The sequence below is a fragment of the Bufo gargarizans genome, chromosome 4, assembly GCF_014858855.1.
Source record: "Bufo gargarizans isolate SCDJY-AF-19 chromosome 4, ASM1485885v1, whole genome shotgun sequence".
Lineage (NCBI taxonomy): Eukaryota > Metazoa > Chordata > Amphibia > Anura > Bufonidae > Bufo > Bufo gargarizans.
In genome coordinates this window covers 217,537,413-217,563,511 of record NC_058083.1, presented here as the reverse complement: position 1 = coordinate 217,563,511, position 26,099 = coordinate 217,537,413, and the positions used below count along the sequence as shown (strand labels likewise).

General features: G+C 46.4%; 1 protein-coding gene across 1 annotated transcript; it reads right to left on the bottom strand.

Annotated features, from left to right (window-relative positions):
- Positions 1 to 462: 462 nt before the first annotated feature.
- On the bottom strand, positions 463 to 6,393 carry POLR2H (RNA polymerase II, I and III subunit H). Its single transcript, XM_044290613.1, has 6 exons — positions 6,271 to 6,393; positions 1,840 to 1,925; positions 1,419 to 1,502; positions 1,223 to 1,316; positions 1,047 to 1,130; positions 463 to 918 (listed from the first exon to the last, which is right to left on the bottom strand). The coding sequence occupies exons 2-6, from the start codon at positions 1,910 to 1,912 to the stop codon at positions 801 to 803; spliced, it is 453 nt and encodes a 150-aa protein (XP_044146548.1). The 5' UTR covers positions 1,913 to 1,925; positions 6,271 to 6,393; the 3' UTR covers positions 463 to 800.
- Positions 6,394 to 26,099: the final 19,706 nt, after the last annotated feature.

Genomic DNA, 26,099 nt, shown 5'->3' with positions numbered 1-26,099 from the left:
CTCCTCCCCCCATCATTGGTGGCAGTGGGCAGTTCCGATCGGAGTCCCAGCAGTGTAGTGCTGGGGCTCCGATCAGTTACCATTGCAGCCAGGAGTCACGCTACTGAAGTCCTGGCTGCCATGGTATGTTAGTGAGCAGCATTATACTCACGTGCGCCGTGGCCGCCAGGCGCTCCTTCTTCTAATAGGTCTGTGCGGCGCCGCACAGACAGAAGGAGCGACCGGCGGCCACGGCGCACGCGAGTATAACGCTGCTCACTAACATACCATGGCAGCCAGGACTTCAGTAGTGTGACTCCGGGCTGCCATGGTAACCGATCTTCACTACCGCTCCGTGTTCATATCACGGTCCGACGATATGCACAAAATCCATATCGTGGCACAAATTTATATCGCATATCGCCCACCCCTACTGTGTGCTATACCCAGGAAAAATAAAAATTAGAAAGGTCAGAAAACACCTTTGCATGTGATAAAAACGTTTTCATTTATTAATGTCTTATAATGTACACTTTACAGATTAATACGAGGAGGTCTGATCAATAGAAGTCCACCTAAGAATGAGGTGGGGTTTAAAGTTTAAATTCATATAAATGAAAACATGGCTCTTTATGGAAATTATAGGAACAATTTCCTGTTCTTTTCTGTGTCAAAAAATAGCAAACATTGCAAAAATATATTTTAATTAAATACAAACATAAAAACATACATAGTAGGAAAAATGCTAGCACTTATTGCGCCTAATCCAGATTGTAAAATTAATCTGAAAAGCACAATACTACATCTCTTATGTTTCCGGTTCAGAAGGCTAGTTTTTTCATCATCAGGTAAATGCGGGAATCGACCTCAAACCCATGCAGGTTATTAGCATCTCCCTGTAGTCTCATTAACAAACCACCATATGATACATATGCAGACCTAGAAAAGAAAACACACAACATGTTTACCAGATTTATGTTATGCTACACCATGAATATGAAAATCAAGCAATGGAAAGTATGTAACATTGTTTAGCATGGGAAAGTGAAGTTCACAGGGATGCTTACAGACGAGTGGCAGCTTCAGTGGACGTTTCATCTCCTTCTATCCGATAAACCTTTCCATACATAACATATTCAAACTGGTCAGCTCTAGGGAAAAAAAAATAAAAAATTATATATACACTGTATACATCAATTGATTGTGAAAGAATTAAATATTCTACATATTTTAATTTAGGCACCTGGAAGGACGGTCATCATTAGGATTGTATTCGCCGTCATCTAGCGTTCCATCCTCGTACAGGGTGTTGGCAATAACCAAACGGAATTTATCACCTAAAGAAAAATTGTGGCAGGTAAAAATATATAAAATGTAGATCATTGTCTCATTTCTAAACATGATTTATACTAGAAGTTCTCATAGCAATCCAAACTTACCCAGATCTACAGGATAAACCTGTATATTCACATCAAGGATCAGATCCATCTTAAAGGACTCACTTTCACAGTGTAGCCTTGAAACTGCAAGATAAAACATGGAAATGTGGTGAGAAGCTAGAATTTAACCATTTCATTGCCACGCAGGTGTCAGGTGGCCTAGGTGCAGCTCAGCCCCATAGAAGCGAATAGGGTCGAGCATGATACCAAGCACATACAATGTACGGTGCTGTGCTTGGTAAGCTGCAAGAACGCCATAGCACTCAGTGAGGCGCCTCTGCCTTCTCAAACAGCTGTTCTGTGGGGGGTCCCGGGTGTCAGCCCCTCACTGATCAGATACCGATGACCTATTCAAATTTTAGAAATCCCTCTCAAAGCAGATTACTTATCAGCACCACTTTACCAAAGGTAAAATATTTACCTCGATCAAACTTTCGTCCTTCAGGATCAATATCCTTGACATCAAAAATATCTTCAAAGAGAATTCCAGCCATAACTTATTGTATTCTGAAAAAGATAAGATAGATCACTTCAGGACCATCTTGTCACATGGACAACATTAGATCTAAACCATACTATATGAAGCAGATACTTCAACCAGACACAATTTTGGATATTTTCAAGGCTTAACCCCTTAGTGACTACTATTACGTCTCTTTACTGACGTAAACAAAGGGAGTTTTAGCTAAACAGCAGGCTTTAATCAATCATTACACGTACCCAAAATGGTGCATTAAAAACCTTAACTTGCCCTGCAAAAAATAAGACTTCATACAAGTACATTGATGAGAAAACAAAAAGGTTATAGCTCTTGGAATGCGATAAAAAAATAAAATGTTCGTGGTCACTAAAGGGTTAAAGGCCTATGCTGTGAGAAATGTGACATTAAGAGTCCACATAAGCCAGGGGTACTCAACTGGCAGACCGCGGTCGCCAGCTGTCCGGACCCCTGCATGCAGTAGCGTGCTAAGGGTGCTGGCTCTCACGGGGTGCCAAAGCCTGGAAGCAATGAGCTCTTCCATCAATACAGATGGAAGCGCTAATTGCTGGAGCGCAGGGTCCTGTCACTCCCCACTCAGCTCCCCTCCTTTAGGCCGGCGGCGCACAGAATGGTGAAGCAGGAAGACTTCTCCCCGCTCCACAATTCGACTGTGAAGGGGGTTGCCCGGATTCAGAGCTGAACCCGGACATACCTCCATTTTCACCCCGGCAGCCCCCCTGACTTGAGCATTGGAGCAGTTCATGCTCCGATGCTCTCCTTTGCCCTGCGCGCAAAGGCATTTTTTGGAGATCCGGTGACGTACCGGGGCTCTCCATGGGGCTGCCAGGAAGCCCGGTGACTTCACCGGCACTGATGGGTGGGATTTAGTCCTGCCCTAGCCAGTAAAACAGCTAGGGCGGCGCTAAAGCCCGCCTTTAGCGCCGGTGACGTCACCGGTTCTGATGGGCGGTATTTAGTCCTGCCCTAGCCAGTAAAACGGCTAGGGCAACGCTAAATCCCGCCCACCGCCCATCAGAGCCGGTGAGGTCACCGAACATACTGTCAGGCGGAAGTTTCCGCCCGACAATGTGTTATGATAAACAAAAGAGCCAGTGCCCTGCGCGATTTAGCGCAGAGCAAGGGAGTGCATGAGATGCTCCGACGCTAGCCTCAGGGGGGCTGCCTTAGTGAAAATAAGGGTATGTCCTGAACCCGGACAAGCCCTTTAAGGGGCATTATTACTGTGAAGAAAGCACAATGGGATTATTAATATGAAGGGGGCACAGTGGGCATTATTACTGTGAAGGGGGCACAGAGAGAGAATTAGTACTATGAGGGGGCACTTAGGGTATTCATACTCTGTGGGGAGGAACTAAGGAGGCAACGCAATGTGTCAGGGGCACTAAGGAGCATCATTATGTGTGGGGGCACCAAGGGATCACCCTGCTATGAGGGTGCACTTATGGGTATCATACTTTGTGGAGCACTAAAGAGTATAATACTGTCTAAGGGCCATTAAAGGGGAATCATTATTGTTAAGGGGCACTGAAAGGACATTCTTACTGTTTGGTCAGCAGAAAGGAGATTAGGTGGGCTTGCAGGTGTGGATTATTGTAAAAAAAATAATAATAATGCAGCGCTACACGCCAATGGTGTTGTCCCTCCTTATATATTTTTATGTTTTTCAGCTCGGACCTTCATCCTATAGCAGACTCAGGTATGTGGACCTTTACAAAATGTACTTGAGTACCTCTGACATAGGCCATATTTTTTCCTTTGAATTGCAAAGGGTTAAAAATGAGATGGAAATCCGCAGCATAAATTGACATGCCATAAATTTAGAATCCACACTGCATGTCATGTTAAGTGTTTTGTTGTGGACACTGAAACATGAAATTTACAACACCTTTTAGGACCACATAACATAATGGTAAAACATATCCCTTAACCCATAGGCTCCCAGCACCATACCTGTACGGTGCTGGGAAGGTCTTTAAACATGGTGCCCGCTTGCATGTACAGCAGGCACCACAGCTGGCAAGTCTCTTCTGTTTTAAACAACAGAGCCCCACAGCTCATGTGTGCAAATGGCATCTAAAAATTGTGAAAAACCTGTGCGCTTCCATATTAAGATGGCTCCGCCATGCAGCGATCGGGGAAGCAGTCATTAATTCTAATGCAAATTAGTGGATATTGTAGCCTCCTTGAGGGGCTACAAAAAAAATAAAATAAAAAAAAAAATAAATAAAAAAAAATTAAAAAATCATGGGCGTCGGCACCTCTGAAAACGCCCGAACTATTAAAATATAAAGTATTTATTCCATACAGCGAATGGTGTAACGGAAAAAAGTATCAAAATGTCCAATTTGCTATTTTTTCCAATCTATTCTCTTACCACAAAAAAATGAACAGAATGAAACAATAAGCCCCACACAGCTCAGTAGATGTAACTATAAATCTTAGGGGGGGTCAGAATATGGCAATGTGAAAAAATATATATATTTTTTCATTATTAAAACACTAAATGCCTATACATATGTGGTATCCTTGCAATCGTACTAACCCAGAGAATGCCGTAGGGACAAAACCCATAAAACTGTGGCGGAATTGCGTTTAATTTCCAATTCTTCTAATTAGAATTTTTTCCCGCCTCCCACTACATTGTATGCCATATTAAATGGTGACATTAGAAAGTACAACTTGTCCCTCAAACGGCTATGTGAACGGAAAAATAAAAAAGACTCCGGGAACAGGAAAAAAAAATAAAAAATCTCCTTAAAGGGGTTAAAAGAGGACCTTTCAAGGGATTTTTTTTAACCTACTACCTTATGAAGTAGCCCATCTGCTGCAGATGCTAAACCTTTATTTTTTTTTTCAGGTAGCCACCTACATTGTGCTGCCCCCTTTGTTTTCTGGCACCATATATGCTAATTAGGACCACTGGTACAGAATGGGGGGCCGTGCGGTGCGCTCCCATTCACCGGGGTCCTCCAGCCACAGCTCTCCCCACTCCGTTCTCCTTGTAGGTGCAGGTCCCTGAGGTGGGATCCGCACCTATCAGACAACGGGGGCATATCCTAGCAATATGCCCCCATTGTATGTGATGGAAATTCCCCTTTAAGGTTTTTTTTAAATAAATGACAGCACGGACTTCCACTGAGGATCAATGGGACTCAGAATACATGCAGTTGACGTGGAATGCAATTGAAATCTGCGGGGTAAACCAGCCTTGTGAATGTGTCTTTGGGTGGAGAAACACCCCATTAGAAACTCTAGGGGATTTCATCTTTTATTTAAAGGGGCTATCCAACACTAAACTTTTTTTAACAGACCTCTTCAGAGTGGCTGGACCCACAGTGGGGTTCATACTTCGGCTACTTTCACACTGGCATTTTGGGTTTCGGTTTGTGAGATCCGTTCAGGGCTCTCACAAGCGGTCCAAAAGCGGTTTTGTCCTAATGCATTCTGAATGGAAAAGGATCCGCTCAGAATGCATCAGTTTGTCTCTGTTCCGTCTCCATTTCGCTTTGGAGGCGGACACCAAAACGCTGCTTGCAGCGTTTTTCTGTCCGCGATGTGGTGCAAAGCAAGACGGATCCGTCCTGGCACACAATGTAAGTCAATGGGGACAAATCAGTTTTCTCCGACACAATCTGGCACAATAGAAAACAGATTCACCCCCCCATTGACTTTCAATGGTGTTCAGGATGGATCCATCTTGGCTATAGAAGACCTAATACAATCGGATCCGTTTATGATGGATACATGCGGTTGTATTATGGTAATGGTAGCATTTTTGCAGATCCATGACAGATCCTCAAAAAACACTAGTGTGATAGTCGCCTTATATTGTTACACACTGCATTGCTCCACACCTGCGGCGTCTGGGTCACTGGGAATCAAGAACCTGTTGAAGGGTGTCACATGACCCAGTCATGTACCGCATGGGTGACGGGTCACCGCTGCAGCTGGTCACATGACGCCTGTCAACAAGATGTTAATTCCGAGAGACTCAGAAGCTGAGGAGGCAGCCAATCAGCTGCAGGGACCAGGTATGAACCTCACCACGGGTCCAGCCACTCTGAGTGTAGGATAACCCCTTTAACATACTCCAAGCGCGACCACAACAAAATAAAGACTGACGCTGTGTGCACATGGATCATACACCTGAATACAGAAGGAGTGCGCAACCAGCTCTGCCTGGCAGGTTACATGAGGGAGACCCCTCAGAGGACCTCACAGCACGTTTAAACTCCATGCAACTCAGGAGCTATAATAAGGCGCCGAGCACATTATACAGGCGGCTGCGGCTTTCCTCATACTAGGAACTTCCTACACAAGCGACTATAATGGCAGGGAATACCCACATACACGATACAGCTGGCGGGACAGGGCAGTGATCCGGGTGTGGAAATACCTAGCCTCCTGCACTTCCCCAGAGCCGCGGCCACGCTGCTTCACATCCACTTCCGGATCCGCAAACGTCACTTCCTCTTTCTGACTGGTACTGGTTGCCAAGGGAACGGGTTTGTTCATCAGACAGACCATTACAGTGAAAAGTCCCGCAGATGTAACTCAATGTATACGTTATAGGCGGAGTCTGAATCCTGAGGAGTCGTCCTTTATGGCACACTACCATTAGACTGATCTGTATACGGGAAGTAAACCCTAGACCTGTATATGGAATGGAGACTGAGAATGAAGTGTGGATTTGTAACTTTAAAGGGGTTGTCTGGGATTTTAATATTGATGACCTATCCTCAGGGTTTTATATTAAAAGCCCAGACAACCCCTTTAACCCCTAGGATACTGGAGTTTTTTGTTTTGTTTTTTTCTATCATCCTTCAGCCATAACTTTTAAATTTTTCCTATAAATGTGGGTGGCACTCAAAATATTACACAAAGCATCATAGTATGATAATTATTAACACAATCCTATTCCATCCACCACACAAACATCTGCATGCGTTTACTATAATCACCAATAGCAACAGATGATGAACATGGCAAGATCCATGGTGTCTGCAATACACAGACAGCCCAGGGGCAGCCGCCCGTTCTGGGATGCTACATCGAGGTCTGGCTGATTATCAGCACCTCAATCTTCCCTCCCAAGCAGGCCCCGATCCCCATCCCTACCCCCTTTAAATTATGGATAATATGGATATATATTCAAAAATATGGAAATATATATACAACACACAAAAACAACTCGATTTTCTCATCCCTACCTCCAGTTACGCAATCACTCAACACATACAAATCTATAATATATATAATACAATATATAAAACATAATAACATTTATTATCATATACATATCACACTTACTAGTTATACTCTTTCACAGTATTCTATCACCAGTAACCAATAGAAAAAATATAGCAACAACACAGTCTATCACACTTAACCCACAGACCAGTGCACTTTACATACACGGACTATCACACTTACCCAACCATACACACACCATCGTCTATGAATTCATCAGGCATTACACACCAAGAATAAACGAAGATAATACCAATTTTATCTACAAACTAATCCCTTCACTTGACTATATTTCAAGACCAGCAATTAATAGAATAACAAAACACACATACACAGCTACATAACACTCTATTGCACTTAATTCACAAGTCAGTGCACTTTTCTCACACGGACCATCACACCTATCCAACCACACATACACCATAGTTCATGATTCTACAAGGCATCACGCAACAAGAATAATTCAAAGCCATCATAAATATAATGTGGACATCAAATTGATCCCTACTTTCTATTCTATTTGATTATATTAAACACATTCTCTCAATGTGACAAATGGATTTGCTACAACCTAACTGAATTGCCCTATATACCCCAAGAATGATCCATTTTCACAGCCACTTTAATTATTTTGGACAACTCCTCCCCTCAATAATGCAACCTCTCTATATAAGGATGACACAATCCACATGCTGCAGGCCACTGAGGAAGAGGTACTGCACCTCGAAACGCGTTTGACAGCCTGCAGCATCGCCACCCTCCACAGCACTGAACAGAGCTTGGAAAACAGAACATAAAGGCATCTGCCGATCTCTCCAAGGAACGCGCTAACCCGAGGATTTATACTGCGATCCGCACTTTTTTTCAAACATCAAGCCGCCTCTCCCGCCCATGTGGGACGCGACATCACAGGCAGGTAGATCAGGGCCGGCAATCATCTTACCATCAGAGCCTGTAACGTAACAGTAACAGGTTGCAGCTGCACGAAGCACCCGTCTCTGCTTTTTTCAATACATGCTGTTTGCAATATATACCTTTTTATCCCCCCATGTCACGACAGCACCACCAAGGATGGACTTCTCCCCCAGGGACAGGAAACCTAGAGCACAAAAGGAAGCACTTCCGTCCCATACATCAGTGTTTTCCTGTCCCTAGGAAGCCTGGAGTGATTCCATAGCCTGGTTGGCTGTGTACAGTATCTGGCTGGGGGACCTGGGAAGCTAGAAATCCCTGTGGTTCTGGGTAGCTAGGTCCCCCATATGGCTCCCGGTGTGGAGCCAATTCTTTCAACTCAAGCTGCAGGTCTTTTGTACTTGCCGCCCGCCTCCTGCTCCCTCCGCCCGCTCCTCGCCACCGCCGCAGCCCGCTCGTAGTGCGGGAGGTGGAATGAAGGAGGGGTCTGATGCTCCGGCGTGGCCGCGGCCATTTTGGAGACGGGGCCAAGGTCACATGTCAGGGCTGGGAGGAGGAGGGATGATGCCGGTGTTCTGCCACTTTTATATACCCGGAAGTGATGTAGCTGCACCGGAAGGAGGAGGGGGGTGTGCGCTGCGCAAGCACATTCGGCTGAAGTATAGTAATCTGGCAGAACGCTGCGAGCCCGTAATCTACATAAATTTGTACCCTCGCGGGCTCGCTTTGCTCGCCACACAACGGGCTCGACCTCGCTGCGCTCGGCATTTCCTAAAACGATCTATATGCCTCCATTGATAGTAAAGAAGGAAATGGATGGTAAAGAAAGAGATGGATAGTAAAGAAAGAGATGGATAGTAAAGAAATGGAGGGCTGGGAAAATGTAGGGCTGTTCTGCCAGATTAACATTCTTTAGCCGAATGCGCTTGCGCAGCGTGCACACCCCCCTCCTCCAGCTGATTCCAACGCGTCCACGTGACTTCCGGTGCAGCTACATCACTTCCGGGTATAGACTTTTGTCCGGGTAGAGAAAAGTGGCAGAACACCAGCGCTCGTTGGTGACATCAGACTCAGTCTCAGAGCGGCAGATTTGAAAAGGAGTTCCTTTGGCTGCAGTTCTGCCTCCCTTAGGTGAACTGAACAGCCATCGTCGGTGATTCAGCTTCCAGGAGGGGGTGCTTGCCCAAAAAGATGAGTGCTTCCAGTGAGGATACAGGCTCCAGGAGGGCTTGCTCAGAATCTTCTACCAAGGTCCCATTTACGGTACCGTGGGGCGAGGTGGTGAGTGTATGCAGGTTTTTTTGTGAATAACTTTTTTCCTGACCCTTAGTATGGTTACTGTTTTTTAGGATGAGGGTTCCAGGAAATCTAAGAAAGTTAAAGAGGACCTTTCACTAGAATAAAAAATCTAAACTAACTATACAGACATGTAGAGCGGCGCCCAGGGATCTCCCTGCACTTAGTGTTATACCTGGGCGCCGCTCCGTTCTCCCGGTATAGCCTCCGGTATCTTCATATGTTAGGCTCCACCCAGTGGAACCTGCCGGCGTCTTATTCTCCTATGCTGTAGCGCTGGCCAATCGCAGCACTCAGCTCATAGCCTGAGAGAAAGAAAAGCCTCTCAGGCTATGAGCTGAGCGCTGCAATTGGCCAGCGCTACAGCCTAGGAGGAGACGCCGGCAGGTTCCACTGGGTAGAGCCTAACATATGAAGATACCGGAGGCTATACCGGGAGAACGGAGCGGCGCCAAGATATAACAGTAAGTGCAGGGAGATCCCTGGGCACCGCTCTCCATGTCTGTATAGTTAGTTTAGATTTTCTATTCTAGTGAAAGGTCCTCTTTAAGAGTAAAGACTATGCCATGTGCAAAGTCAGTCTTGCTGCTGACTATAGTAAACCTAATTCTGTCAGTTGCACTAATAAGGTTATTGCACAAGAAACGCCTTCGCTACTGCTGCAGATGCAGGACATGGTCAAGAACCAAATAGAAGCCTCCCTAAGAGGAGTTTTGCCAGCGCTTACGTCACCTACACCTCAGCCGGCAGTTGCCCCTTCTGTCCCAGTTCTATCTGATGTTGAGGAAGAGGGTTTAAGGTATAGTCTGCGGCTTGTCCGACCTTTACTTCGATGTATTTTTGTGTATACATGATGGTGCTCCAGCTATTTCTCTTATGTTTATGCAGGAGAGGAGTCTGAGGGGTCTAAAGATGATATGTCAGGCAGACTGTTGTTTCATTGTGAAGATACGGATAAGTTGGTCAAGGCAGTAGGATCAGCTATGGGTCTGGAAGAGGCTAGAGAACAGAGATCTATCCAAGGCATCATGTTTGAGGGTCTTGAATTAAAGAAAAGGAACGTTTTCCCTCTTCACCGGACTTTGTCCCAACTTATTAAACAAGAATGGGAGAACCCGGATAAGAAATCGTTTATTCCTAGGGCCATTAAAAGGAAATACCCCTTTGATGACACCGAGACCAGATCCTGGGATCATCCACCTAAAATTGATGTGGCTATTGCCAAAATTTCTAGAAAGGGTTCTCTGCCCTTTGAAGATTTGGGGACTCTTAAGGAAGCCATGGATAAGAAGGCGGAGGAGTTGCTTAAAGGGAATCTGTCACCTATTTTGAGCCAATAATACTGTTAACATAGCAATGTGCAATAAAGTACCTTCATTCCAGCATGTGTCTTCTTTCTTTTATTCAACTTTTCATTCAGATGAAAAAGCGATTTTTCTGATATGCAAATGAAGTCTCAAGGTGCCCAGAGGGGCTTTATTACTCTGCTCTAGTGCCCAGCCCGCCTTTCTTCCAAGCCCAGCACGCCTCCTAAGAAATAAATGTATTCCCACATTGGAGCCGAACTGCGCCGCCCCCTCCACTACGTCATTTAATTTATTCGCTGCACCGTCCTTGCTTCCTCTCTTGGCCTCTGAAATCCTGCGCAGGCGCAGTAACGCTGAGTGCCTGCGCATGTACGATACTTCTGCTCCAGAGGGCAACAGCGCTCTGATTACTTCACTGGGCTCGGTGCATGCCCAGTGACACTATTGAGGCTGTTGCCCTCAGGAGCAGGAGTATCGTACAGGCGCAGGCACTCAGCGATACTGCTCCTGTGCGGGATTTCAGAGGCCAAGAGAGGAGGAAGCAAGGACGGTGCAGTGAATAAATTAAATGACGTAGTGGAGGAGGCGGCGCCGTTTGGCAAGGATGTAGGAGTACATTTATTTCTTAGGAGGCGTGCTGGGCTTGGAAGAAAGGCGGGCTGGGCACTGCAGGGGGGCGTTACTGGGCACTAGAGCAGAGTAATAACACCCCTCTAGGCACCTTGAGACTTAATTTGCATATCAGAAAAATCGCTTTTTCATCTGAATGAAAAGTTGAATAAAAGAAAGAGGACACATGCAGGAATGAAGGTACTTTATTGCACATTGCTATGTTAACAGTATTATAGGCTCAAAATAGGTGACAGATTCCCTTTAAGAGAGCCTGGGAGACCACTGGGGCAGCTCTTAAACCAAGCATAAGCAGGTACCTCAGTGGTTAGGTCCATGATATTGTGGATTGACCAGCTCTCATCAGACATCCAGAATGACGTACCTAAAGATCAACTACTTGCCTCTCTGTCACGGAAGGTGTACAGAAAACTAGAAGACACAAAATGAAGATCCTACTGACTGGATCCAAAACTAAGGAACCAAAGGGTAAGCCCTGCAACAGACCTAGCTCTCTCCCTAACTGCTCAGCCTATGCAAAAATCTCAATGGTAGATGATTGCATATCCTCGTTCCTCGACTGTATAACACCTGAACACCCTATAATAGTGAGGTGACACGACCACCGGCTCCCTACACTTGATACGGAGAGAGTCAGGGTCACCTGGGATCCAGCAAACAGGAAAACACAAATGAATGAACAAAACTTATCTGTAGAAGACTCAGTAGTAGCATCCAGCATGCACACACTCCAGGAAGTTGTATAAACCGCAAAGTGATGCCGTATGGGAAGGAATTTAAAGGGATGCAATCAGTGCAACTACATGACAGCTGAGAGAGGCTAACGAGATGAGAAAATGGAAAGCAAAACAAAAGGAACCTCAAGCAGGAGGTTCTGAAGAACATCTGACAGAGCTTCTCAGATGTCTGGTGGTGACAGTACCCCTCCTTCTACGAGTGGACTCCGGACACTCAGAGCCCACCTTCTCAGGATGGGACCTATGGAAAGCCCTGATGAGACGAGTGGCCTTAATGTCCGTCACTGGGACCCACATCCTCTCCTCAGGACCATAACCCTCCCAATGAACGAGGTACTGGAGAGAACCGCGGACAACACGAGAATCCACAATCCTAGAGACCTGAAATTCAAGATTACCATCATCCACAATCGGAGGAGGAGGCAAAGACGAGGGTACAATGGGTTGGACATAAGGTTTTAATAAGGACTTATGAAAAACATTATGGATCTTCCAAGTCTGAGGAAGATCAAGACAGTAGGCAACAGGATTGATGACGGACAAGATTTTGTAAGGCCCAATAAACTTAGGACCCAACTTCCAGGAGGGAACCTTCAATTTGATATTCTTAGTAGACAACCACACCAGATCACCAACATTCAGGTCCGGACCAGGCACACGTCTCTTATCCGCCACACGCTTATATCTCTCACTCATGCTCTTTAGATTATCCTGAATCTTTTGCCAAATAGATGACAAAGACGAGGAGAATCTGTCCTCATGAGGTAAACCAGAAGACCCCTCTCCAGAGAATGTCCCAAACTGCGGATGAAACACATATGCACCAAAAAATGGTGACTTTTTGGAGGACTCCTGACGACGGTTATTTAAAGCAAACTCAGCAAGCGACAAAAAAGAACACCAATCCTCCTGATTCTCCGCCACAAAACAGCGCAGATATGTCTCCAGATTCTGATTGATGCGCTCTGTCTGGCCATTCGACTGCGGGTGGAAAGCAGAAGAGAATGACAACTGATCCCCCAAGCGAGAACAGAAAGCCTTCCAGAATCTAGAAACAAACTGCGTGCCCCTATCAGAGACTATGTCTTAAGGAATACCATGCAATTTGACAATGTGATCAATAAATGCCTGAGCCAGCGTCTTAGCATTGGGCAAGCCAGGAAAAGGAATGAAATGCACCATTTTGCTAAAACGGTCCACCACCACCAGAATCACAGTCTTCCCCGAGGAACGAGGCAGGTCCGTAATGAAGTCCATGGACAGATGTGTCCAAGGACGGAAGGAGAGGACCTGATGGCCGTGAATGAGGGACCTTGGCACGAGCGCAGGTCTCGCAGGTTGCCACAAAACCCTCAACCGACTTACAAAGCGCCGGCCACCTGTCACGGCTGTAAATGAGCAACAAGAGTGTACACAGAGAATAACAACTGACGGACCCACTCTAGGGAGGAATAAGGGTGACCCCTGCCAGACCCTAAAAGCTCTCCCTAAGCTGCTATGCGCATGTCCGGATCCGAATGGTAGATCGAGACATGCCCGCGTACCTGAGGCTGAAGACCACTGAAACCCCTACAATAGTGGAAGGGGCACGGCCACCGGTGCCCTGCTCAGTATATGGACGGAACCGGGGTCGCCTCGGATCTAGTCAGCAAAGAACAGATAAACACAATGTCTGTACACTTAACTGAGGTGCTGCAGCCGCAGTGCAAACAGATCCAAAGTCAGCAGACGATATCTGAAGTACTCGCATCAGCAGGACACAGATCCAGTGAAGAGAAGTAACACAGGTGAAGACACTCAAGCGAGAGATACAGCTCAAAATGAAGAGTATAATCCGCACCTCTACAAAGGAGGAGGGGTGATTTAAAGGCAGCGAAATCAAACACAGGAGGAACAGCTGGGAGGAAGGAAACCAAAGTAAAGACCTCATCACAGAGGCGGAGAAACAGGGAAGAGAACTCCTCCTAGCTCTAGTAGTGACATCATCACAGGGGTGTGGAAACAGAGCTATGAGAACGTCTCAAAGCTCTGGTAGTGACACCACCAGAATCTCCGAGCGATGAGATCCACTGTGGCTCTTGCCCCCGGGTGCCCAGCAAGGACAGTATCGTGGTGCTCTTTAAAAATCTTGTGTCTTAAAGCGAGAGGCACAAACAACCTCCCAGGAGGACAAAGATCAGGAGCCTCTGACTGGGCTACCTGAACCTCTGCCTCCAATTCAGGATAAAGAGCAGAGACCACCACACCTTCAGCCAAAATGGGACCCGGGTCTTCAAAATTCCCACCTCCCGGAAAACAACGTGACAGGGCATCCGCCTTTACATTCTTAACCCCAGGGCGGAACGTAACAAAAATTAAACCTTGAAAAGAACAAAGACCATCTGGCCTGTCTCGGGTTCAGACGCTTGGCTGACTCCAAGTAGGCCAGATTCTTATGGTCAGTAAACACGGTAATAGGGTGTCTGGCTCCCTCTAGCCAATGGCGCTGTTATGGACTATTGATACAAAATGGATACTTGCTTGTTGAGCTAAGATGGCGGCCAGGCATTCTGCCAACACCTATAAACTAGAATCTTACTTTGTGTTTTTATCATGTGTTTCTTTGTGGTTTTCGTTCAGCTCAAGCAAGCAGCTACAAAGAAAGAAGTAACGGTTTCACCCAGGAACAAGGGGGGGAGGGAGAAGGAATTTCCTCTGGCCGTCAAGGTTACAGAAAAGTAGAGAGTTCATAGCCAATAGAAAATATATACTTTATCTTTCACCCCCCCCCCCCTCACTCCCTCCTCTCGTGAAACCCATGTTGTTTTCAGAAATAAACCAGAGATACTGATTAACTCCATGTAGTGAGTTGTCTGTCTGATCTCTCCGTGCACGTATCTTAATTAATTTGGAGCAGTACATCAAATCAATCTGGCAGCTTTGTCAGAACCAGAACAATTTTGGCGCCAATCGTGGGGCTCGAGGATTGGACCCTCTGTTCCCGTACCCCCAGAGACCAGACGAGGAGAGGCGCACTAACGGACACCGGGATCGCAACCCGTGATATGAGGTAGGAAAATTGAGTCATCTTGCCTATAAAGTGTCCCCTGGTGTAGCCTCTTGGTGTTCGTCTGAGGGAGGGGTGCGGAAGCAGTCTGGGACGTCCTCGAGGGCATGAAAGTAAGAACCCCATATGTTTTCTTAAAGTCTTGATGTACTGTGTTGTGCCTATAAGTTGTGAAGACCCTGTTGACAAGTATCATTGACTGGAGACACGGAGTTCTCCTGTGTTCCTGTATCGGAGTTCAGCCCGGTGTCTGACTCAAATCTCCATAAAGGGGACGATCACAGATGGGTGGAGAGCGGTTCGCGGTAGCCCAGAGTGTGCTGACCGGGACTCAAAGGTCTTCACGTCCAGTGATTACTCTATGCAGAGGTCTTTAGGCGGCTTCAGTAGGTACGAGAGATAATGGGAAATGAGGAAAGTGTCCCGAAGGGTTACTGTTCACCTGAACAGTACGTGGCGGACAGGAGAGGCAAACGTTTCATAAAAGGATTAAGTAAGTTGGAGAAGAGTTAAAGGTGTCTGTAAAGGAGGCATCCTATGTAGTGCTACCTGGCAAGTGTTGTTAAACGAGAAGAGAGGGAAGTTAGAAGATGATAAATTGACAGACATGGTCCGTGTGTGGTTGGACTGTAGTAAAGAATTTGAACAGACCGGGGGGGAACTAAATTTTGATGAGAAAAGACAGAGATATTTCTGTAAGCCTGGTGTTGCATTGATACATGACTAGCCACCACCCTATAATGGCGCCGGGAAGAAAGCAGGTGGGTGGACCTGCAAAACATGTGGTCAACAGAATCCCTCCTCCCGTGATACGTGCCTTCCCTGTGGGGTTCCCCACCCACAAAACCACACCTTGGTAACTACTCCCCGGCACGTCCCATCACTTCCCGTGTTAGCTACAGCGCCATCTTGTCCCCAGGCAACGCCCATGAACGGACCTTTAATATCATTCGGTCCGGACCCCCCCCGTCACTCCTATGTCACCCTTGCCCCTTCCTACTACCTTGTACCCGATGATAAACCCGGACGGTACATTCATGCTACCCCACTCACCTGCCACCCTTACTCCTATAATGGTAGGGGGGCAACCTGATGAAGCAGAACAGGGGGATGCAGACGGTGCTGCAGAATCCACAATGGGCATACAAAATGCACCGGGTAATATGCAGACTCCTTCGCGGGGTACCCCGACAGACTACGGGGATCCGCCAACTTTACCCCTGGCACCACAGTGGACTGTACCCATGACCGTGCGCCCATCACGACGTTCACAAGATCAAATACTGCAGGGTCAGATTACAGAGTTACAAAAGAACTTACAGAAAATTGAGCAGGGAAACCTTGAGACACTGAAAGAAGCCCTAGCACTTAACCGGCCACAGGGACCACCAAAATATGTGTCTTTCACCCCACAACAGTTATTCACCATAGTGAATTTACTGCCTGACCCTGAGACCCATCCCATGCCCTTTTTCAGGAAACTGTCCCAAGTGCATCAAACCTATGGGTGCACATGGTCGGACCTGCAAAGTATAGTGGAAAACAAGACAGGTGAATACTCCACACTGATAATGGATCAAATCCACATCCCTGAACTTAAAGGTGCTAACTTTGACCCCCGGGATCATGAGTCTGGAGAATTCTTTATAGAACAACTACAGAAATGGACAAAAGCTAAATTTGCAGATCATTCCATGCAGATCATTTCACCACACTGCAGGACAGCTGCGGGGGATCAGTTGACCCCCACCTTTTTTCTTTTCACAGAAATGTTAGTTTCTGCTGTGTTAGTTTAAGCTCCTCTTTCTGATAAGAAACTGTCTCGCTTCTTGGTCTTTGTGGTTTTCACTCAAATTATGTGACACCCACGGCTGCCGGATGTCTGACAATAAAATTCTGCACTGATTTATATGAGCAAGGGGATTCGCTGCAAACCATTTTGCACCTCATCCCCAATACTCTCTGGGCCAGAGGACCCCAGGATATTGGATACCTCAAGTGTCCCACCAGTCACTGTGACCCTGAAGGACCCCAAAGTCCTACCATACAAAGAGACTGGACCCAGTAGCCAGAGAAGCCCCTTCCTGTGTCAGAGCTATCCATGCTGCCAGCTCTCTTCTAAACGTCACATCTGACGTTGTGCTAGGGTCATCCCCTCACTATTCTGGCTCCCCATGACGTTTCTGCCATCCTCCAGCAGACTCAACCTAAACACCTCACTGCACAGCGCCACCTCCGGCTTCAGTGTAGTTTGCTTCTGCCAGATAATGTCACCATTCAGAGGTGCCACATCCTCAATCCTGCTGCACTCCTTCCTCTTCCAAGGGGGGAGTATACTGGAGAATCTGAAGATTTTATTGATCTACAGGCACACTCGAGCTGACACCTCTGAAGCCAGAGGAAAAGCCCTAGCTGATCAAGCAGCATAGGAAGCAGCAGTGAAAGAGGAAAGAGTCCAGTCAGACCAGATTATGATAACACAGGAAGACCTGGAACAAGAAGAAATCACATGGGACCTCCTGAAACAAATACAGAAACAGGCCACGCCACAAGAAAAATTGGATTGGCTAAAAGAGTCAGCCCAAGAAGAGAAAGAATCTGGACTGTGGACCCAAGGAAGGAGAGCATCTCTGCCCAAAGCTCTCTATCCTCTGATAGCTTCAATAGCTCATGGGCCCACCCACCAATCTAAGACCATCATGAAAGAACTAATAGACAATGGCCCCAGGGATAACCCCTGTCCTGGTGAGGCATACTCAGTCTTGCCTCATCTGTGCGCAGTGCAACCCGGGAAGACCTGAGCCTACACCAACCAAATGTCTCCCCAAAGCCCAGTACCCGTTCCAACGGATTCAAATTGACCACATCCAGATGCCAATGTGCCAAGGGTTTCAATATGTGCTAGTAGTGATAGACTTGTTCTCTGGGTGGCCAGAAGCCTACCCCGTCCGAAACCAGACAGCAACCACTACTGCAAAAAAACTGATGCAGGAGCTTGTCTGTAGGTTCGGAGTACCTGAGGTCATTGAGAGTGATCAGGGCCCAGCATTCACTGCTAGATTAACCCAAGAAGTCTGGAAGATGGTAGGGTCACACTTAGCCTATCACACACCCTACAGACCCCAAAGCGGCGACAAAGTCAAACGACTGAACGGGGTACTGAAGTCCAAGATGCTGAAAATGACTGGGGAGACAGGGCTCAGTTGGGTACAATGCCTGCCAATAGCACTATTTTCAGTTAGACACACCCCTAGGCCTCCACACCAAATTTTGTTTAGGACACGGCCTAGGATGGGACAGTACTTCCCACAGCAATTGCAAATGCATTATGAATCTGTTGCTAAATATGTGATTGCCCATAGTAAACAATTGTCTAACATATGTGCACAAGTTTTCTCTTCCATTCCAGATCCTGACTCCCTAGAGGGAATACACACTCTCAAACCTGGAGAGTGGGTGGTGGTCAAGAAACACGTCAGAAACACCCTCGAACCACGATACGAGGGGCCGTACCAGGTGTTGCTGACTACCCCGACCTCTGTGAAACTCGATGGAGGCTTACCTGGATCCACGCCTCACATTGTAAAAGAGTAAAGGCTGTCCCGACGACCCTGGAACAATAAGCCATGAGGATTCACATACTGATCATGACTTTGACAGTGGGCATATCTGCAGTGTTCACGCCACTGGGTGATGAATGGGACAATTCACTGACACGGCACCATCAAATTCTAGTCCAGGGGTTGAGACACTCAGAGATTGTTGGATCTGTACCCACAGTCCCGTGAGTTCAACCAGTATGCCTTATTTTGCAATTCCCTTGGAACTTTCTGAACTGATTGACCTGTCTAATTCTACCATCTTTCTCACTACCATACACCAAGTTAAATCCAGTACAAACAAGGACAAGGAAGTAGCCTTACCTGTTGCAGGGTGGGCAGATGCCCCATGGCTCATGATAAACAGATCAGGACCCTCGGTAGATTATAGCTCTACTCCTTGGCAAGAGGGACACTGGGCTAATGTCACATGTTTTCCTAGCTGGACACACTGTTATTGTCTCCAAGTACAAACCAAAGGTATGACATTTAGTCCACACATACACTCAGGTTGCAATGATTCAAAAACAGACAGCCACGTGCAGTGTATTGGTGTAGATGCTGAGAACGGAAAGGATCTGCCCTGTAACAACCGTACTGTACAGGATCTCCGGACAGGTATATTAGCTAACGACACCGAAAGTCAGTCAAAAGGATATGAGTTGGCGAAAGGGACACAATTAGCCAAACTAATTACCCGATTATTCAATGGCACAGCAGTAGAAGTTCCAGACGACATATACTTAGTTTGTGGACACAAAGTGTACAAATGGTTATCCGAGAATGTCACAGGACTGTGCACCATCGCCAGGCTTACTCCTGCCACCTTTATAGTACCACACTCTGAAATTGGCATAAATGCAGTACCTAAACACACCTTGTATCATAGGGCCAAAGATAACACACCCAGACCAAATGGCAAGCCACATGTAGTAGAGATGAGCATTACCAACAAAATTGTTAGTTCCATCTTCATATATCCCATGATAGCGCAGATGTGGGATCATCTGGTAGTAGCAACAGACCTGGATGACCAAATATGGGAAGTGATGAGACTTATGAATACCTCAAACATTGTGCAAAACCAGTTAATCATTGTCACCAACCAACACACATTAGTTCTAGATTATGTTACAGCTAAAGATGGAGGTATGTGCCAGGTTGTGGGACCCTCTTGTTGCCATTACATAGACCCGCAGGGTAATTTGCAAGTTAAGGTGGGTATAGAGAAAATGGCGGATTTAAGAGATAAATGGCTGGACGCACATAAAGCTGGTAAAGATACATGGTGGTCTGATACCTTCTCTTCCCTTAACCCCAATAACTGGTTCAAAGGTATTGGGGGTTGGCTCATGGGAATTGTCCAGGTAATATTGCAGGTAGCCCTAATAATATTGGTGATATATGTAGTGATTAAGCTCGTTCTTATTTGTGTGACTCGCTTTTCAAAAAGAATGAAGAAAACTGATGAACGACCTATTATGCTCCTCTACGATGAGGAAGGACAGAAGGAAACATCGTTCAACACAGCTCCCCCTCCTCACAATGATGCCTGGCTGAGATAGGGTGAGATGAATCCCAGGGTATTACCACAAGTCCGAGCAACCGGGAGCCTACCTATAAGGGGTAGGTTGTCGCCACTGCGGGTGAAGAGGATACGAATGGTATGCCCAGGGGATTCGCTAGGCAAAGGGAAAGTCTACAATCAAGTCTCCAAGGGGGGACTGTTATGGACTATTGATACAAAATGGATACTTGCTTGTTGAGCTAAGATGGCGGCCAGGCATTCTGCCAACACCTATAAACTAGAATCTTACTTTGTGTTTTTATCATGTGTTTCTTTGTGGTTTTCGTTCAGCTCAAGCAAGCAGCTACAAAGAAAGAAGTAACGGTTTCACCCAGGAACAAGGGGGGGAGGGAGAAGGAATTTCCTCTGGCCGTCAAGGTTACAGAAAAGTAGAGAGTTCATAGCCAATAGAAAATATATACTTTATCTTTCACCCCCCCCCCTCACTCCCTCCTCTCGTGAAACCCATGTTGTTTTCAGAAATAAACCAGAGATACTGATTAACTCCATGTAGTGAGTTGTCTGTCTGATCTCTCCGTGCACGTATCTTAATTAATTTGGAGCAGTACATCAAATCAATCTGGCAGCTTTGTCAGAACCAGAACAGCGCCATTCCTCAAAAGCTAACTTGATGGCCAACAACTCCCTATCTCCCACATCGTAATTTCTCTCTGCGGAGGAGAGTTTCTTTTAAAAAAAAAAGGCACACGGTCGCCATTTGGCAGGAGAGGGACCCTGAGACAAGACCGCACCCACACCCACCTCAGAAGCTTCCACCTCAACTATTAAGGACAGAGAAATATCAGGTTGTACCAAGATGGGAGCGGAAGCAAAACTCTCCTTGATACTAGAAAAGGCCTTACGCGCCTCTACCGACCAGGAGGAAAAATCTACCCCCTTTCTAGTCATATCAGTGAGTGGTTTAACAAGAGAGGAATAATTCAAAATAAACTTCCTGTAATAATTGGTAAAACCCAAAAAACGCATCAGCGCCTTCTGATTCTCAGGAAGCTCCCACTCAAGCAAAGCGCGGACCTTCTCGGGGTCCATGCGAAAACCAGAAGCTGAGAGAAGAAACCCCAGAAATTGAATTTCTGGAACCGCAAACACACATTTTTCCAGTTTAGTGTACAATTTATTGTCCCGCAGGATGAGCAAGACCTGACGTAGGTGGTCCTTATGAGTTTTGAAATCAGGAGAAAAAATCTAGATGTCATCTAGATACACTAATGCAAATTTCTCCATTAAATGATAAAAAATGCTGTTCACAAAATGCTGAAAGACAGCTGGAGCATTCATCAAACCAAAAGGCATAACCAAATTCTCAAAATGGCCCTCAGGGGTATTGAAGGCCGTCTTCCATTCGTCTCCTTCTCTGACCCTGACCAGGTTGTATGCCCCTCTTAGATCTAACTTGGAAAAAAACTTTAGCCCCAACAATATGGTTAAACAGGTCCGGGATCAGAGGAAGCGGATAGGGGTCACGAATTGTGATACTGTTCAGCTCCCTGAAATCCAGACATGGTCTTAAAGAACCATCTTTTTTCTTAACAAAGAAAAAACCAGCGGCAACAGGTGACTTTGAGGGTCGTATGTGTCCCTTTCTCAGACTCTCAGAGATATAAGCACGCATAGCGACCCTTTCAGGTTGGGAGAGATTGTATAAACGAGATTTAGGCAGCTTGGCGCCTGGGGTGAGATTAATAGGGCAATCATACTCCCTGTGAGGGGGCAAGTCCTGAACACCACTCTCAGAAAACACATCCGAAAATTCAGAGAGAAAAGATGATACAGTCTTAGTATAAACCTCTGAAACAGATGTCGTGAGGCAATTCTCTCTGCAAAAGTCACTCCAACCATTTATTTGCCTCGCTTGCCAATCAATGGTGGGGTTATGTTTAGTGAGCCAGGGTAGCCCCAACACTAGAGGAGTAGGCAACCCGCTTAGGACGAAACATGACACATCCTCAACATGAGTATCACTCACAATCAAACGGATATTGTGAACTATGCCCTTTAACGATTTCTGAGAAAGTGGAACGGAATCAATAGCAAAAACAGGTAAATCCTTTCCCAAAGTGCATACCTGGAAACCATGAGTTATAGCAAATTGATTCTCAATGAGATTGACAGCTGCTCCACTATTGTCATGGTCTTACCTTCTTGCTGTTCTCCTTCGTTTGACATGTGCTGGCGGCCATCTTGGTTTCTGGGTTTCTTGTAGCCTCCCACCCTGCGGCTTCTCCTTCCCACTGGGAGGAGCTGGATGCTCATATATATAGGAGGTCTGTGGCTTCAGTTCCTTGCTTGGTCCTCCTGTGTTCACATGCTTCTAAGACTGCTGCTGCTTCTGGTTCCTGATCCTGGCTTCGTCTGACTACCCTGCTGGTTCCTGATCCAGGCTTCGTCTGACTACCCTGCTGGTTCCTGATCCAGGCTTCGTCTGACTACCCTTCTGGTTCCTGACCTCTGGCTTCGCAAGACCCTGCTTCGGTTTAGCCATCCGTTTGGACTTTTGCCTTACAGCTTGATTTTCAATAAAGCCTTCTTATTTCCACTTATCTCTTGTTGTACGTCTGGTTCATGGTTCCATGACAACTATCTAGAAGACACAAAATGAAGATCCGACTGACTGGATCCAAAACTAAGGAACCAAAGGGTAAGCCCTGCAACAGACCTGGCTCTCTCCCTAACTGCTCAGCCTATGCAAAAATCTCAATGGTAGATGATTGCATATCCTCGTTCCTCGACTGTATAACACCTGAACACCCTATAATAGTGAGGGGACACGACCACCGGCTCCCTACACTTGATACGGAGGGAGTCAGGGTCACCTGGGATCCAGCAAACAGGAAAACACAAATGAATGAACAAAACTTATCTGTAGAAGACTCAGTAGTAGCATCCAGCATGCACACACTCCAGGAAGTTGTATAAACCGCAAAGTGATGCAGTATGGGAAGGGATTTAAAGGGATGCAATCAGTGCAACTACATGACAGCTGAGAGAGGCTAACGAGATGAGAAAACGAAAGCAAAACAAAAGGAACCTTAAGCAGGAGGTTCTGAAGAACGTCTGACAGAGCTTCTCAGATGTCTGGTGGTGACACTCTCTTCCCGCAATTAGGCAGCTGCCTTTTTAGCAGATTCTTCTTCTGATATCCTGAGGCTGTCCGCTAGGGATGCAACCTTGACTAACTCGGCTAGGCTGGCTCTATGGGTAAAGATCTGATCAGGGGACCTTAGCTCCAAAAATAAATTATGTTCCATCCCATGTGAGGGTGAGTTAGTTTTTGGTTCGGTCCTAACAGATTTATTAGAAAAAGCAGGGGATAAGAAGAAAGGTTTTCCTCTTCCACAATCCTCTAGGCCAGTGATAGGCAAACTGCGGCTCTCTAGCTGTTGTAAAACTACAAATCCCATCATGCCCTGCTGTAGGCTGATAGCTGTAGGCAGACTGGGCATACTAGGAGTTGTAGTTTTGCAACAGCTGGAGAGCCGCAGTTTTCCCATCCCTGCTCTAGGCAATATCTGTCCTTTCGTGCGAAGGGGAGGGGGCCAGGATAGAGGTAAAAGCCAGTCAGGCTTTAGATGGAGGGGTTCCCTTAAAGGTATCAACTTTATGTTTAACCAGTCTTCCTCCTCCTCTAAAAAGCCCAGCCCCCAATGACGGGGTCTTGCGGGTAGGTGGCAGGTTAAGAAACTTTTTGGCAGAGTGGCAGTTGATTTTAAGGAGTGCGTGGGTCCTAGAGACCATAAGGGATGGTCTCCGTCTTGAGTTCATCAGCCTGCCACCTACCCGTTACATAGTCACAAAATGTCTGTCTTCTCTCGAGCTGGAAGTTTTATCCCTGATGGAAAAAGGGGTTCTGGTTCCAGTTCCAGCAGGGTAAGTAGGTCAGGGTTTCTATTCGACTCTCTTCCTTGTAAAAAAGCCGAACTGAACTTTCAGAGTCATCATAAATCTGAAACCTCTGAATTGGTTTCTCATTTACCATCGGTGCAAGATGGAGACCCTAAAGTCAACGATAAATCTGTTAACAAAGGACTGTTATATGGCACCTCTAGACCTAAGAGACACCTACCTCCATGTGTCCATCCACAAAGACTTTCAAAAGCACCTAAGGTTGGCAGTTCATGTAAACTCCCATTTGTTTCACCTACAGTTCTGTGCCCTGCCATTCGGAATTGCCGTTGCTCCAAGGATCTTCACAAAGATCATAGCCAAGATGGCGGCCCGCATCAGAGAGGGGGACTGCATCTTCATCCTGTACTTGGATGACTTCCTGCTGGTGGCAGAGTCCAAGGAAAAGGTACAGGATTTCTTAGTTTATAGGGGAAAATGTCACCTAAAACCAGAGGTATCAGTGTGAATGTGCCCCAAGCATTCACACTGATGCCATCTGGTTAATTGCATCAGAATGACCGGACAAGAGTTCGGTCATCCTGTATGCTTCAAAGAACTCAGATTCAATAGAATCAGAGTCCTTTGTATTAATTATTTCCTGCGCTGCTGGAGATAATTATACATAGTAGGATAATTATACATAATATTATGTGCATTCCGGCAGCACGATTACTATCACGCTGCCCGGAATGCAAAGTGCTACAGGGGGGATATCAAAGGCTTCTCCTGCCTGTCAAGCAAGTTGCGCGGCCCCGATGCGCTCTTGCGGGGACGCGCGGGCTGGCGCAGTGACGTCATCTCACTGCGCCGGCCCACGGCCCACAGTGTGGGCGGTGCGGGCCGCCGGACATAAATGTCCGGAAGGCCCTGCACTGGGTGAGAAGAGCTGAGCCGCCCCCCAAAGAAGACCCCTGGATACAAGCATCCCTGGAGGGCTGAGTATCATCCCCGCTATCCCACCAACGACATATTAACCCTTACCTACCCTATCCCACCAACGTACCCCTCTGATTAACCCCTACCTACCCTATCCCACCAACGAATCCCTACGTGCCCTATCCCACCAACGATTCCATATATATTAACCCTTACCTACCCTATCTCACCAACGTACCCCTCTGATTAACCCCTATTTGCCCTATCCTACCAACGACCTGTCCATATACTAGCCTCTACCTACGCCTATTAACCCCTGTACCACCAGTCCCCTGCCCTATCCCTGCAGGAGCATCCCTGCTCCCCTTTCTTGCATTACCCCTTTTACCCCTGCTGTACCCCTGTAACCCTGTGTCTATGGCCTGCATTAACCCCTGCAGTGCTATTGTTAACCCTTCATTCATATGGATAGTTTAGAGCCAGGTTGGGTGGGCTTCTAATGTGTATGTGTGTGTATTAGTTAGAGTTTGTGAGTGGAATTTGGGATTGTGTAGTGTAGTTTAGTACTGTATTTTTAATACTGTATTGTTAGTGCATTGCGTGTGTTGTGTACTGTAGGTGTTAATAAATATTGTGTGTTATTTGTACCTACTGTGTAACGTGTGGTTATTAGCGGTAGTTAGTTCAGTAAGGCGCATGCAGCTAGTTTAACAGGTAGTGTAAAGCAAAGGAATAGTGTGTTATTATTATAAAGGCATACATAGGCGGAGTCATCAATAGACGGTTTACGCCTATTTATGAATATTAATTATTGATATTTACATAAATATTGGTAATTAATATTCTCCCTTTACAACTCGTTTATAGCTTTGATAGCCAGTGTACATCCATACACATGACAGCTGCCCCAGCACACTCAGCCCTGCTATATCTCTATATGACAGCTGCCCCAGCACACTCAGCACTACTACTTCTATACACATAACTGCTGCCCCAGCACACCCAGCTCTGCTACATCTATACACATGACAGCTGCCCCAGCACACTCAAACC